The 15,455-nt window shown below is 37.6% G+C and overlaps 1 protein-coding gene and 1 non-coding gene across 2 annotated transcripts in view; one reads left to right on the top strand and one right to left on the bottom strand.

Moving 5' to 3' along the window:
- Nucleotides 1–13,907: 13,907 nt before the first annotated feature.
- Nucleotides 13,908–14,015, bottom strand: LOC121243793. The gene has a single exon (XR_005936279.1). It is a non-coding gene; the product is annotated as a small nucleolar RNA R71 (small nucleolar RNA).
- Nucleotides 14,016–14,799: 784 nt separating this feature from the next.
- Nucleotides 14,800–15,455, top strand: part of LOC121242246 — a 64,058-nt gene continuing 63,402 nt past the window's right edge. The window contains exons 1-2 of the mRNA XM_041140138.1: nucleotides 14,800–14,848; nucleotides 15,114–15,209. Of these exons, the coding sequence (XP_040996072.1) occupies nucleotides 14,800–14,848; nucleotides 15,114–15,209 (145 nt within the window). The remainder of the gene's footprint in view (nucleotides 14,849–15,113; nucleotides 15,210–15,455) is intronic.

Raw genomic sequence — 15,455 nt, 5'->3', positions numbered from 1 at the left:
AAACACAAGTGAAAGGACAAATGGAGGTATAGCCATGTGGATGAAGAGCAACACGATATCACTATTTTAAATCCCAAAACCGAAACATAAAAAATCATCAAAAGAAAACCCACTTGATCAACTACGGCTAAATTCAAAATGCACAAAGGAGAAGGATTAAGGGTACTCTTACCTTGCTATTTTCTTCTTGAGAAGAAGGAAAAATGGATGCTTGGCTTGAAGGAGATGAGAGGAGTTTGGTTTCTTGGAGAACAAAAGAGAGGAGAAGAAGAGAGGGTCGGCTTTAGCTTGGAGAAGAAGATGAAATTTTTTTCTTGCTTTTCCTAAGTGTAGCCAACGAGTTTGGGGGGAAAATGCCTTTGGACTAGTTTTGTTTTGCTTTCTCCTTTTATGGTGTTTTGGACGATGGGTGTAAGAAAAAGTCAATTCAATAGCTTCTTTAGGAAGCTTATGGGTCAAAAGCTTAATGGCTTGCCTTAGAAGCCTAGTACAGGTGAAAAGAGATTTAGTTGTTTTGGTTAAAGCTTATCACATAAGCTTGAAAGATGGATGGTGGAGATCTATCCACCTCAATGATGCTTTTCACCTACCAATCCAATGGTAGAGAATACTTGGGCCATTTCTTAATTAAATAAAATTAAATGGCTTAAGAGAATATTTCAAAGTCTTAAAAATAATACTCTTGATTTATTTTAATAAATGATATTTTAAAAACAAAGCATACTCGTCTTAAAATAAAATAATTAAAAGTAATAAAAATATTTATCTCAAAATATTAAATTTAAATAATTAATAAAATGACGTAAGGACCTATGTAGTAGGACTCGGGTATTACAACTCTACCCCCTTAAAAACAATCTCGTCCTCGAGATTGAACGTACTTCAAAGGAAAAGGGTGGGATACTTTTCCCTCATACCATCCTCATGCTCCCACGTCGCCTCTTGATCAGTGTGGTGATTCCATTGCACTTTGAGCATCAGAATTGTTTTGCCGCGGAGCACTTGTACTTTCTGATCCAAGATTTGAACTAGTGCTTCTTCATAGGAGAAATCCTCGTGTACTTGAAGGGCGCGTACTTGATCACATGGGAGGGATCATGCACATACTTACGAAGCATTCATATGTAAAATACATTGTGCATGGCTGAGAATTGTGGAGGGAGTGCAAGTCTGTAAGTCACTGCTCCTACTCTTTCTTGGATTTCAAACGAGCTAGTAAATTTGGGAGTTAGCTTGACTTTCTTTCCAAACCTCATCACCCCTTTCATGGGAGCTATCCTTACAAATACTCTATCCCCAGATTCTTTTGCACACTTTTCTAAAACGTTGACGTGAACTGAGAATCCCGATCTGACACAATCTTGGATAGAATCCCACGTAGTCTGATTATCTCTCGAACATACAGTTCTGCCGCTTTGTTCATTGAATAGGTTATCTAAATAAGGATGAAGTGAGCTGTTTTGGACAACCTATCGACAATCACCCATGCTGAGTCTTGTCCGCCCAAGGCTTTAGGAAATCCTGTCACGAAATCCATGCTAATCTCGTCCCATGGCCAAACTGGGACCTCCCTCTTCATTCAACTCTACCAGTAATGTTGTCTCTGTCTCGATACATCTTGGTGCTACCCAGATGCACTGTGTATAAAGACTTGTGCGGCTCCCTCAATAGTAGATCCTGTAATTCTTTCTCTACTGGTACACAAAGTCTCCCCTTGAATCGCAGGGACCCATCTTCAGAAACAATCTGGTCCAAAACTGTCGGACTAAGAACCAAGGTACTTAACCTCGCCTGTACATCCCTCACCATCTCCACTCCTAGCTTCTCCATGTCTAGGAGAATAAATTTCTGAGGGGTGTACATGCTCACAAGGGTACTAGAAGAAAACTTCCTGCTGAGGGCATCTGTTACAACATTAGCCTTACTGGGATGGTAGTTAATGGTACAGTCATAATCCTTTATCAGCTCCAACTACCTGCCCTGTCTCAAATTTAATTCCTTTTGGGTGAAGAAATATTTAGGACTCTTGTGATCCCTATAGATCTCATAGCGCTCACTGTACAAGTAATTCCGTCAAATCTTTAAGGCAAGACGACTGCTGCTAGCTCTAAGTCGTGGGTCGGATAGTTGCGCTCATAATCCTTGAGTTGGCGTGAGGCATGCGCTACAACTCTCCCATGGGGCATCAGGACACATCCCAAACCTTGGTGTGACGCATCGCTATATATCACGAAACCACCTATACCTGAAGGTATAGTTAGAACAGGCGCCATCACAAGCTTCTCTTTCAACTCCTAGAAGCTTTTCTCATACTCCTTAGTCCATATACATTTCTCCCCTTGCCTGGTGAGCTTTATCATGGGGCTGCAAAGCGGGAAAACCTTTCACTGGTAATACCCCACAAGACCCAAAAGCTCCTGATCTCTTGGACCCTCTTAGGTCTAGGCTATTGTACAATTTCCTCGACCTTCGAAGGATCCACAGAGATCCCTTCTATCGACACGATGTGGCCAAGGAAAGAAATCTTTTGTAGCCAAAACTCACACTTTGTCAATTTGGCATACAGTTTCTTCTCCCTTAAAATTTGTAGGACCCCTTCCAAGTGCTTTGCACGCTCCTTCAGGCTCTTAGAATAAAACAGGATATCATCAATAAATACGATAACGAATGGGTCGACGTACTCCCGAAATATATGGTTTATTAAATCCATAAAAGCTGCTGGAGCATTAGACAATCTGAAGGACATTACTAAAAATTCATAATGTCCATACCTTGTCCTGAAGGCAGTCTTGGGAGCATCTTCCACCTTAATCTTCAACTGGTAGTATCCAAACGGAGATCGATCTTCGAGAATACCTGTGCTCCTTGAAGCTGATCAAATAGATCATCGATCCGAGGTAACGGATACCGATTCTTAACGGTCACCCCGTTCAGTTCTCTATAATCGATGCAAAGGTGCAACAATCCGTCTTTCTTCTTAACAAATAGGATGGGTGATCCCCATGGTGACATGCTAGGGCAAATAAAGCCCTTCTCAAATAATTCCTACAGCTGATCCTTAAGCTCCTTGAGCTCTATAGGTGCCATCTGGTGGGGTGTTTTGGAGATCGGCGTCATTCCAAGTATAAGATCTATTGAGAACTTAGTCTCTCTATCGAAGGTAAACTAGGTACCTCATCCAGAAAGACATTTGGGAACTCTCTCACTACCTCGATGTCCAGAAGCTGAGGCTCATTTGGTTGAGATATAACCAAATTAGCAAAGAATCCCACGCAACCATTCTTCAGCATCTCGGTTGCCTTTAGCGCAGAAACCATCTTGGCTTAGGGCGCTTACCACTGCACAGAAGCGGAACTCTATCTCACCAGGTGGTCTAAAGACCACTCTCTTCTCGAAGCACTCCATGCAGGCACGGTGCTTAGACAACCAGTCCATGCCCAAAATGGCATCGAACTCCTTCATGTCGAATAGGATTAAATCAGCAAGGAGGTGCCTACCTTGTGTCTCTATCGCGCATCCCTTCAATACAAAACTACTATTTACGAGGTCTCCAAGTGTAGTAGCAATGGACATCGCACACTCTAAGGACTCGGGGGTCCTTTCACTTAAACAAGCACACTCACGGGATATAAAAGAATGTGTGACACTAGAATCACCTAATACTAATGCACGATGGGGAAATAAGGGGAAGAACTGGTCAGTGAAAGCTTCTTTAAATATCGCCTACAAAATTGGAGTTGCCTCATTTAAATCTGAATAAGCCCATGAGTAGACTTCCAACACCCGTTTGCCAAGTCGAATAAGTTGTAAGCAGCGAATTCCATCTTCTCTTGTTTCGGACACGAGACTACGCGGAAGATCTTCTCTAGGCACTCAACCCAGTTGTCAGCATCTGCTTCGCTACACTTGCCATCAAACAACAGAGGGTGTTGTCTACCGAATAGTTCGAAGGTTGTTGAATGTTGAGTTTATCTTTGCGTCTCAGTTTGTCTATCAATAACGGTCTCTATCAAGCATGCAACTGCATTGGTGAGGTCCCTTGTATCTCTGGAACCTCCTGCTAATTCTCTACATTATGGGAACGGGGTCCCCCCCCCCCAACATCTGTCTTTCTTAGTATTGTCTATCGGTGCCATAATAAAACGCGTATGATGGTAACAATAACAATGGGCTCATATGAAACAAATGTGCATGACTTGCAATCATTCGAACATAATTCATGATACCCAATAAGAAAATACCTTTTAAACTTGCTACGGGGCTTGGTATACTTTAGAGAGAGGACTTCAGCTTAGTTCATCCCTAAAGTCTACAGGACCTTATAACCTTTTGCTCTGATACCAAGATTTGTCACAACCCCGCCCCGGGAAGGGTGGGATCGCGACGTACATATCTGTCCTTTTCTTTCTTTTTCTTTTTCCAGTAAGATGCGATCAGCATGGATGTGACACATGTGTACTCTAAATTTCTAATCTAATAAAGGGAAAACCTAATAGACATTCTTTTCAAACATTCATCCATAAGAGACTCTTAGAGTCCATCTCAACATAAAACGTCTATACATAAACATACTCCATCATCCATAAACATAACAGTTGTAATTAGGGAAGATCCTAAGCGTCTGCCTCTCCCTCTGCAGTAATGCCTTGCTCTCCAGCCTTTTCATCATTACCTGGACGTTTAAAACATTTAAAATAAAAGTGAGTCGAATACTCAGTAAGTAGTACACCATGCAGTGAACATACTAGGCATCTATTCTTTTTCTTTTGAAAACATGCATACATAAATGTTTGCTAATCGTGACAATGCTTTCATGCATAACAATTTAAGAATTAAGCCATACTTTCATGCATAAACATTTAAGAAATGAGCAATAACTTGCTTTCATGCATAAAAATTTTAAGAAATAACTATACTTTCATATTTCACTCTCTTTGGCTGGTACACACTATTACACCCCGTGTATTGGGATTAGCGGTCTTCCTATTCGACTTGGATTCCACCCGTGGCCATAGGTTGGGAATCCCTTTTCAGTTAGGGGGCAGCACTGGGTGCACTGCCAGTACTACTTACCCGGCATTGCAATCTACCCATTCCTTTGGTACCCTTTTCATTCATATGACCGTTACGTATTTTCATACATTAAAGCATTCATTCATTCAGTTATTTTCATTTAACAGTTCATTCATGAAAAACGTCATTTAAAAGCATTAACTTAAACATCATCTTTTCATTTAACAATGCATTCATGAGAAACATCATTTTAAAAGCATGAGCTTGAACATCATTCTTTTATGGCATCCATAAAGCGTCAATTTATAGGCATAATTTAACATCAGTTCATAGAGACATCTTAAAATGTTTTCTTCGCGTCATTTAAAACATCAGTTCATAAGGACATTTTAAAGCACTTTCTTCGCGTCATTGAAAGCATCACTTAAAGCATAAGGCATGTGACGTTCATTTCATTTTCTTTGCAATCAAAACATTTTCATCAATTAGATGAGAACCAAGGTGGGCCTAGTTTTAAAGATCCTTTGCAACTTTCAGATGGGCCAATTACAAGGTCAAGAGCCAAGAAGATCAAGGAGGCAATGTAAGAATTGATACAATCTACTTGGGACGAGTTTAGTAAGAGCCCAACACTCAAGATGGACTTGAAGGATGAAAATCCAATTTTGACTTATATGATAAGCTATGGAAGAGGGCAACGACAAGACTTAAAGGCTTTGAGCTCTTGAAGGGTTTCAACTTGTTTAATTCATTTAAATGACTTATTTTATTAGTTTAGAATTATTGGGTTTAATTATGAGAATGACTTAAGGGGGTCTATTCAAGGGCATGTTGGAAAATTTATTATTTTGTTGAACTAGGGTTTTAAGAAGTACTGTAGCGAACTAGGATTTCAAAAGTACTATAGCGGAGTTAATGTAGCGTCGTACTGTACCAGCAGTACTATTCACTCAGGGGTATTTTTGGAAGTTGGGGCTTTATTTTGGCAAGGGTTTTAATAGGTTTTCATTTAAATACTCTTTGTTACCTCATTTTAATAAGTTTATGAAATTAGATGAATTTATTTATTGTGAGTTGAGTTTTACTCCTTTTGTTAATTGAATTTTTGAACTTATCAAAGGTAAATCACAACCTTTGTGGCGTTCCTCCTTGTAATCTGGGTTCTTGAGACGGGTTTTTTAATGGGTCTAGATTTTAATATAATTTAGGTTCTTGAAACGAGTTTTCATCGGATTTAGATTTTCCATCCAATGACTTGATTTTGGGTTTCTTGGAGAGTTTTCAAATTGATTGTAGTTTCAAGGGATTCTATTCCCGCGGGTTCCTATCATCATTTTTCTTACTCTGATGCACATGCATTTTTATGAAAAAGATACATTTTCATGCTATAATACTACATATAGGAATAATCAATAAGTTTATTGAGAGAGTATGTATGGAAATCTCATGACTTAGAATCTACGTGCATGCATTACCTTATACACATACACACAATTATAATCGATAGGGTGCTTAACAGGGGCTATCACGAAAGGGCTTGTACATATTATATTCATTTACTCTTTTCTTTAGAAGAACATTTGCAATAAGAGAGAGAAACATTCTTTCATAAAGAGAACTTGGTGTAAGAAGTATGCTCATAGCTACTTATCTCTACGCCCCTTGATACTTCCACCATCAATATAGGTCCTATTCTAATAAATGGCATAAACGTGTTGATACTCATACAATATTCTTTAGCCCTCCCTTTAAAAGAGAAAGCTACGATAGTAAAATCTAACATCCATTCTATGCTTAGCATTAATCCAAATGACTACTCCTCAGCTCAACTTACAAGAGAAATAACTTAAATATTAAAACATGCTAGCTGTCCATTGAATGACTATTTTAAAAGCTTACATGAAAATTAGTTAAGAATTCATAGGCTTCGAGCTCACTTTGGGTTGTGGACATTAAAAAATAAAATCTGAAAATTCTCAACAACGGGCTTTAAAATAGATTTAGGCATCTCAAGTAGGCTAAACATGCTTAGGAAACATGCCCTTTAAATCAACTTGCGGTCCCTCATTATAAAAATGATAGCTTATCAATATTTTGGACTCTTGGATTAGGTAGAATTTATCCAAACGAGGGACAACATAAATGAGCTAATTTTACATCAAGACATGGCGTGACATGAGCTTAGGGGTACTTTGACAGCTTTGCATATCATAATATATCACACACACACAATCTCTTATATCTAAACTAACTAAGCTATAACCTATTTACATAAGTAATATTTTAATTAGTTTAGATAAAACCTCCTATTAAATTAAAGTAACATAACGTATAGCAAAGTTACCCATTAAAAAACTTTAAAACCTTTAAATACTCAAGCTTATGTTTTACTCACTTAATACCTTTTAAAAGCAAGATATAAAATTATAGAACCAAGCAAAACCTTTAAACCAAACCTCTAGCATCCTAAATATAGATTACCAACCAAACCTCAATACAAGGCACATGATATCAACATATATAATTAAAAATCACTTTAATCATCATTTATGATTAACCAAGTTTAATAACAACATAGTATTTTCGAAATATAAGAAAATTAGCAAAACAACTATAATACCATTCAGTTTGGGCCAAAAACAGGGCATACATATTTATTTGCAATATAGAAATTTAATTATACCAAAACATAAGCTAAAACAACTTAATTGGCTTCCAAAATCAAATTAAAAACAATGAGTCAAATTAGGATTTTTACCTTAACTTCTTAGCTTCTTTCAAAACACAAGTGGAAGACTAAATGGAGGTATAGCCGTGTGGATGAAGAGCAACACGATAATACTGTTTTAAACCCCAAAACTGAAACATAAAAAATATCAAAAGAAAACACACTTGATCAACCATGGCTATATTCGAAATGCACAAAGGAGAAAGATTAAGGGTACTCTTACCTTGCTATTTTCCTCTTGAGAAGAAGGAAAAATGGATGTTTGGCTTGAACGAGATGGGAGGAGTTTGGTTTCTTGAAGAACAATGAGAGGAGAAGAAGAAAGGGTTTTAGCTTGGAGAAGATGATGAAACTTTTTTCTTACTTTTCCTAAATGTAGCTGACGGGTTTGGGGAAAAATGCCTTAGGATTAGTTTTGTTTTGTTTTCTTTTCTTTTCTCCTTTTGTGTTGCTTTGGACGATGGGTGCAAGGAAAAGTCAATTCAATAGCTTCCTTAGGAAGCTTATGGGTCAAAAGTTTAATGGCTTGCTTCAGAAGCCTAGTACGGGTGAAAATGGATTTAGTTGTTTTGGTCAAAGCTTATCACATAAGCTTGGAAGATGGATGGTGGATAGATATCCACCTCAAGGATACTTTTCACCTACCAATCCAATAGTAGAGAATACTTGGGCCATTTCTTAATTAAATAAAATTAAAGGGCTTAAGAGAAAATATTTCAAAGTCTTAAAAATAATACCCTTGATTTAGTTTAATAAATCATATTTTAAAAATAAAGCATACTCATCTTAAAATAAAATAATTAAAAATGATAAAAATATTTATCTCAAAATATTTAATTTAAAGAATTAGTAAAATGACGTAAGGATCTACGTAGTAGAACTCGGGTATTGCATAAGACGTCCGTGACAATAATAGCATGTCTGGGATGGTATTTTAGCTCTAACTGATTATTTTTGTCGACCTTCTTTGCCTCATAGTCAAGTTCTTTTGGCTAAAAAGATACTTGATACTCTTATGATCAGTGAAAACTTAGCATTTTTCTCCATATAAATAGTGCCTTGAAATCCTTAGAGCAAATACCATTGCGACTAACATCAAATAGTGAATAGGGTAATTTTGCTCATGATCCTTTAACTGGCATAAGCAACTATGCATGCTTCTTGCATCAATACGCGTCCAAGACCCATCTTTAATGCATCGCTATAAACTACGTATGGCTTGTGAGGCTCAGGCAAAGCCAACACTGGAGTCATAGTTAATCTATGCTTCAACTTCTATAAGCTTCTTTCATAATTTTCTTCCCACAAAAATTTCGCATTTTTCTTGCTCAGTGCTGTCAAGGGTCCAGAGAGTTTAGAGAAACCCTCAACAAATCTCCTGTAATATTCGACCATTCCAAGAAAAATCCAAATCTCGTGCACATTGGTTGGCCTATGCCAATTAGTTATTGCTTCAATCTTACTAGGATCAATAGCCACACTATTACTAGATATTATGTTCCCTAAAAATCTTACCTCCCATAGCCAAAACCTACACTTTCTAAGTTTGGCATACAATTGATGCTTACGTAACCTTTCTAGTACCAGACTCAAATGCTTCCTACTTTCTTCATCACTGTTAGAGTAGATCGAAATATCGTCCATGAACACCACCACAAAGCTACCTAAATAGGGCATAAAGATTCGGTTCATCAAATCCATATATGCTGGGAGAGCATTGGTCAAACCGAATGGCATTACTAGATATTCATAGTGTCCATATCGAGTTCTAAAGATAATCTTAGGAATATCCTGATCCCTAATCTAAAGTTGATGGTACCAATACCTCAAGTCTATCTTAGAGAACACTAAAGCTCCCTGAAACTGATTTAGCAAATCATCTATTCGAGGTAACGGATACTTATTCTGGATCGTTACCTTGTCCAATTCTTGGTAATCGATGCACATCCTCCTAGATCTATCGCTTTTCTTCACAAACAACATTGGTGCACCCCACGAGGAAGAACTAGGTCGAATGAATCCTTTTTCTAGTAGTTCCTCTATTTGAGTTTTCAACTCCTTTAACTCAGTAGGAGCCATTCTATAGGGCACTTTATGAGCAGGGGCAGTTGCTATCTCTAATTCTATAACAAACTCTATTTCCCTATCAGGAGGTAATCTAGGCAAATCATCAGCGAATACCTTAGGAGAATCTTCTATTTCGGTATCATCTAGACTCCTATGGTTTCTTCTAATCTTCAAACCAAAAAGTATAAAGGCGATTGTATCATCCAATATACACTTCCTAACTTCACAGGCATAGATAACACTACTGCCCTTTTACATCAATCAATCTTGGCATTGTGTCTAAACAACCAATCCATGCCTAAGATTATATCAAGTCCCATAAAATGAAACACAGTCAGATCCACCTTTAATACCAATCCCTCTGTTTTATTGTACAATCCTTGACTACTCTGGTACAGCTAACCGTATTCCCATTAGGTAATGTCACTAAGACCATATAGGGAAAAAATTCAATAGGGAAATCACACAATCGCATGAAAGTAGCAGATACAAATGACTGTGATGCTCCCAAATCACATAATGCAAATGTAGTAAAAACCCAGTAACATTACCAATAATTACTCCTATCTCAGTGACTTCAAGATCCACTTCACCCGGTGTCACGACATAGACTCAGGCCTTGAGTAGAGTCTTCAAGTTGAGAGTACGTACAACTCTGCTCCTAGGCATATTACGAGGAGAATCCCGAATCAAATGACTTGTTTGCCCACACCTAAAACAAGTTCCTGACCATTACTCCTTTTCCTTTATCTACTGGGGATGACGTTCTCTTCTTTTTCGTGTTTCCCCTTGGCGAATAAGGAAAAGCACAATTCCATTCTACACTAATCTAGGTCATAAGGCTCCTTTGTTCATCTTCCGCTATAAAAGCTACGTTGACTAGTTCCCAATAATTCCAAATCCTAAACCAAGCAACGTGGCTACAAATTCCTGACTGTAAACCAGCTTAGAACTTTTTAGCTTGCATCTTTTCCATTACTATTAAATGTGGAGTGAACATTCCCAGCTCCATAAAACAAGTCACATATTGCTCAATGGTTCTATTCCCTTGCACCAAGTAAGAAAATTCGTGGGCTTGTGTCAAGTCAACCTTCAATGTGGCCAATTGCACTTTTTATTTTATTTTATCTTGAACCAAACTTTCTCCAAAGTAATTGCAAATCAATTAGACTAAGCTTTTTAATCAAAATATGCCAATACAATAATTTTCTCATTTACATCCAACTCCCATTTATATTTTATAACTCCACAAGATTGATATGACTATACATGTAGATCAATCAAAAGTCGTCATGTAACGTCTTATTCTATACCAATCAATAAAAAGAGATTAAAGAAGTCCAAGATTTAAAATACACTACATTTTGATGGGTCCACGAGTGCACTTCGAGCTAACTTGGTGCCATTAAGAAATTATCAAGAATTTGTTAGAATGATTTTTATTTTTTATTTAGAATGGTAATAAAATTTTTCCAGTATACTTATCCAACAAGAAAGAAGTGGGGAAGGGGAAAAAAATCAGGTCGGGTTGGAAAACCCAATACTTCAGAAATAGAATTTCGGTTTGGGTAATTGGTTATTTGGAATCCCTTGTTTCCAAAGCCTCTTTGTTTCGGGTCGGGTCGGGTTGGGATAATATTTTTCTGTTCAAGCCGGGTGAACAGTGCTAGCTCTTCCTCCTCGGGCACTCTATATCAAAGTGTATGGTTCCGAGAGTGAAACCATAGGTAGGTTAGGCAGTTATGATTCTAACTCTCACAGGATGGTCCAGGGAACTATGTACTATCCCATGATTATTGACACACTATACACTTATTCACACAAAGATATAGATAATCACACAGAGGTCATAAGTCAGGGGAAAATCAGCAAATACATTCAAAGTCTCTAAGCAATTTCCATGTGGCTCCAAAAAGTTCCCATATCTGCTCCTGTTTATCTTAGACCATTGCACGCCTTGGGCGGGTAGCTTTGGTCTCATAAGAGCCACTACCTCTTCAGCTCCTCATTCTCACCTTCTTAGCGGATGACTTTTCTAGCTCACCTACCACAAGGTGAGAAGCTCATCTCCACCTCGTGCTAGGATGTATCTGCTAGGCTCTTCGCAACGTGCTTCATCGCCTACATGTTGGACTAGCTGCACTCTAAGCACCAGTTGCTATTTTCCTCTCCAAACCAATGGAGTGTCCTCATCTTTCTTTCCACTCAATCCCATTGGTGGAACTTTTTGGAACTTTACTATTCGGCTTTTACATTTGGTTTTAGTTTGATGGCAGCCGCATGGAGTAAAATGCATGGCAACATATATATAGGTGAAAAGAATTGGAGCAGTCGTATATCACTTTGGCTTGCACTTACATGTAATTCGGTTGACAAGCACATGGACTTTAAAAAGCCACACGCTCCATTCCACAATTGGGCCGAACTTCAATTTAAATAAGACACATCCACATGTAACAAGGCAGCAAGTCTTTTGCTTGGTTCTTGGACGTGAGACACGCAACAGTGGGGAGAGTTCTGAGTGGCATGCAACACGAGCCCTTCTTTCGAGTTTCAGACGCATGTTGGAGATTTTGAACGGCAAGCTGAAGGCAACACATGGGGGCCAGTTTAAGGGGGGAAGTGAATGTTTTTGGCTTGGCCAGAGTGTGGGATGCTCAGACAGATCTGAAAAGGGAGAATTTCCTCCATGGCCGCCTTTTGCTTTATTTTTCTCTTAAGATTTTTGTTGTACATTATATTTATGGGTAACTAAATTCTCAAGTAAAGTTAGAGATGAACTTGCACATTGGATGATATTTTTAATTTATGTATTTAATTTTCAATTACTAAAACTCTTTTATTTTATCATTCTCAATTTATTGTTGATATTTTTTTCTTCGAATAATTATAGAATTTGTTCTGTTTATGGATTCAGTTATGCTTTTTTTATTGAATGGATCAGTTCTTTGATTATGTTTGGATCAATTATTTATTTATATTGATTTAATTATTTACTGCAATATCGCTCCCTGAGTATATTGTCGTCGTTGGATTTTCTCAATAGGGATAATAATTTACGTTATTTTAAAAGTGGTGAATGATTTTTCAAAGGTTTACATTTAGTTTAATTTTGGTTTATAAATATATACCTTTCGATTGAGAATTTTGGAAATTGAGTTCCCAAATTAATTATTTAATGAATTAAGAATAATTAAAATACCGGATTTGTGCAAGGGATTCCCGACTCTTTACTATTCATCAAATTTGAGTACTTTTTCTGTTAGTCAATTTGCTTCACTTTAATTTGTATTTAAAATTAATCTTTATTCTCTATTAATCATTTACTATTTTTCTTTAGTTTCTTTGTTCCTTTTGCTATTCTTTTAATTTTTCTCTTTGTGAAATCGACACCCCAAAGCTATGCTACAACTACCGTGATATTCTTTGGGCGTAATCAAATTTTGGCACTGTTACCGAGAAGACGATAGAATAATTGTTAGATAGTTTTTCTTTTCAGCAGTTTGTAAAAACGGTAACTTCGTTCCCTCTTTTAGCTTGATGCATCTTTATTTTATTTTCTTTTTCTTTCAGTAGTTTTTTTTTTAGTGTTGCATTTTTTTTTACCTTACATGCACAGATATAAAGACGTCTTGAGTAGATTTGCTTGTACTTCTATGCTAGAGTTATAATCAAACTTTTTAAATCCTTTATTTGACAATCCATCTAGTCCTTAAGAAATGAGTGAACATGAAGATCAACCCACTAGAACTCTTCATGATTACCTCCACCCTACACGCACAACCACACCATCATGCATCATGTTTCCAGCTAATACTCGCCAACTTGATTTTAAAACAGGGATGATACAGTTACTCCCTACTTTTCATGACTTGGAAAATGAAAATCCATATGTACACATTAGGGAGTTTGAGGAAGTAGTTGCAACTTTTCATAGTTAAAATGCAACTGATGTCGTTGCGAGACTTAAGTTCTTTTATTTCTCTTTGAAGGATAGAGCTAAGAGTTGGCTATACTCGATGAGACCACGATCTATTGGGTCATAGAATGAGATGACTCAGGTCTTCTTTAATATATACTTTTCCCAACATAAGACCAACTCTTTAAAAAGACAAATCTCCACCTTTGCACAAATGGATTGTGAGACTTTGTATCAGTCTTGGGAGAGATTTAAGAAGTAGTTGAGTATGTGTCCTCACCATGAGTATGAGAATTGGTGCTTAGTAAGCCATTTTTATGAGTGACTTACACCAAGAGAGTGCCAATTTGTGGAGATGATGTATAATGGTGAGTTCTTACAGAAAGATCCTGATGAGGCCATAAAATACCTCAATGAGCTTGCTGAAAAAGCTCACACTTGGACTGAATCTAGTGCTACTGAGAGCACAAATAAGTCACGACCTGCAGGAAACCCAAATGGTGATGGAATTTACCATCTCAGGGAAGAGGATAACCTAAAGGCTAAGGTTTAGATGCTCACTAGGAAGCTAGATGTGTTAAAGACTAAGGATTTAAAGCCAACACACGTGGCTAATCATGCAGAGTCTTTTAGACCATGTTTTATGTGTGGTAGGGTAGATCACCTAGCCTAAGAGTGTCCCACACTTGCTAAGATGAGAGGGATGTATGAGGAACAATGTAATGCTTTAGGTATGTACAAGAAGCCTTTTACACATTACTCTGATACCTATAATCCGGGGTGGCACAATCATCCCAATTTTAGCTGGAAATCTGAAAACCAGCTGCCTGCACAACCCTCTAGATCATATCATGCACCATATCATGCACCTTCATCTTTTAGGAGTCCTTTAGAAGATACTTTGCATGCTTTTATTGAGGCACAGGGTAAGACTAAGCAAAAGTTTGAATATTTGATTATGTAGGTTGTTGAAGAAAACAAGAAGATAAAGAGCCAAAGTGATGAGCTCTTGAGTGGGAATGAGCGAGGTAAGTTCCCTTCTCAAGCTTAGTTCGCACCCCATGGTCAACACATGGCGCAAGAGAATTTAAAGGATGTGAATGCCATTGTGACACGAAGTGGTAAGTCATTACACATCCCAACAACAAACAATTTAGATGTGGAAAATGATTAAGATAGTAGTGATGCCGAGCTGCCCAAAGAACCTGAGGTGACAAAGAGTCTTGTTAAGGTACCATTCCCTCAAACTTTAAAATCAAGCAAGTGAACTTTGGACTAACAATGAAACCCTAGAGAATCAAAGGCAGGTAAAAATCAATCTTTCTCTTTTGCATGTGATTAAGTAAGTTCCTACTTATGCAAAAGTTCTCAAGGATTTGTGTACAGTTAAGAGGAAGCACCATGTGAAGAAGACACCGTTCCTGACAGAGCAAGTTAGTGCTCTAATTGAGCAGCGAACTCCTCCCAAGTACAAGGATCTTGGTTGTCCAACCATTGCATGCAACATTGCAAATCATGAGTTTGGGCAAGCTTTTCTAGATTTAGGAACTAGCGTGAATCTAATGCCATATTCTATTTATTTGCATTTGGGGTTGGGAGAAATCAAATCAACCACTGTGGTATTACAATTGGCTGACCATTCAGTCAAAGTACCCCGGGGTGTGGTAGAGGATGTTCTTCAAATTGACAAATTTTAGTATCCTGTTGATTTCCTAATCCTTGACACTA

This window comes from Juglans microcarpa x Juglans regia, chromosome 8D, assembly GCF_004785595.1.
Source record: "Juglans microcarpa x Juglans regia isolate MS1-56 chromosome 8D, Jm3101_v1.0, whole genome shotgun sequence".
Lineage (NCBI taxonomy): Eukaryota > Viridiplantae > Streptophyta > Magnoliopsida > Fagales > Juglandaceae > Juglans > Juglans microcarpa x Juglans regia.
The sequence above is the reverse complement of the archived record's forward strand: the minus strand, read 5'-3'. Positions and strand labels throughout refer to the sequence as shown.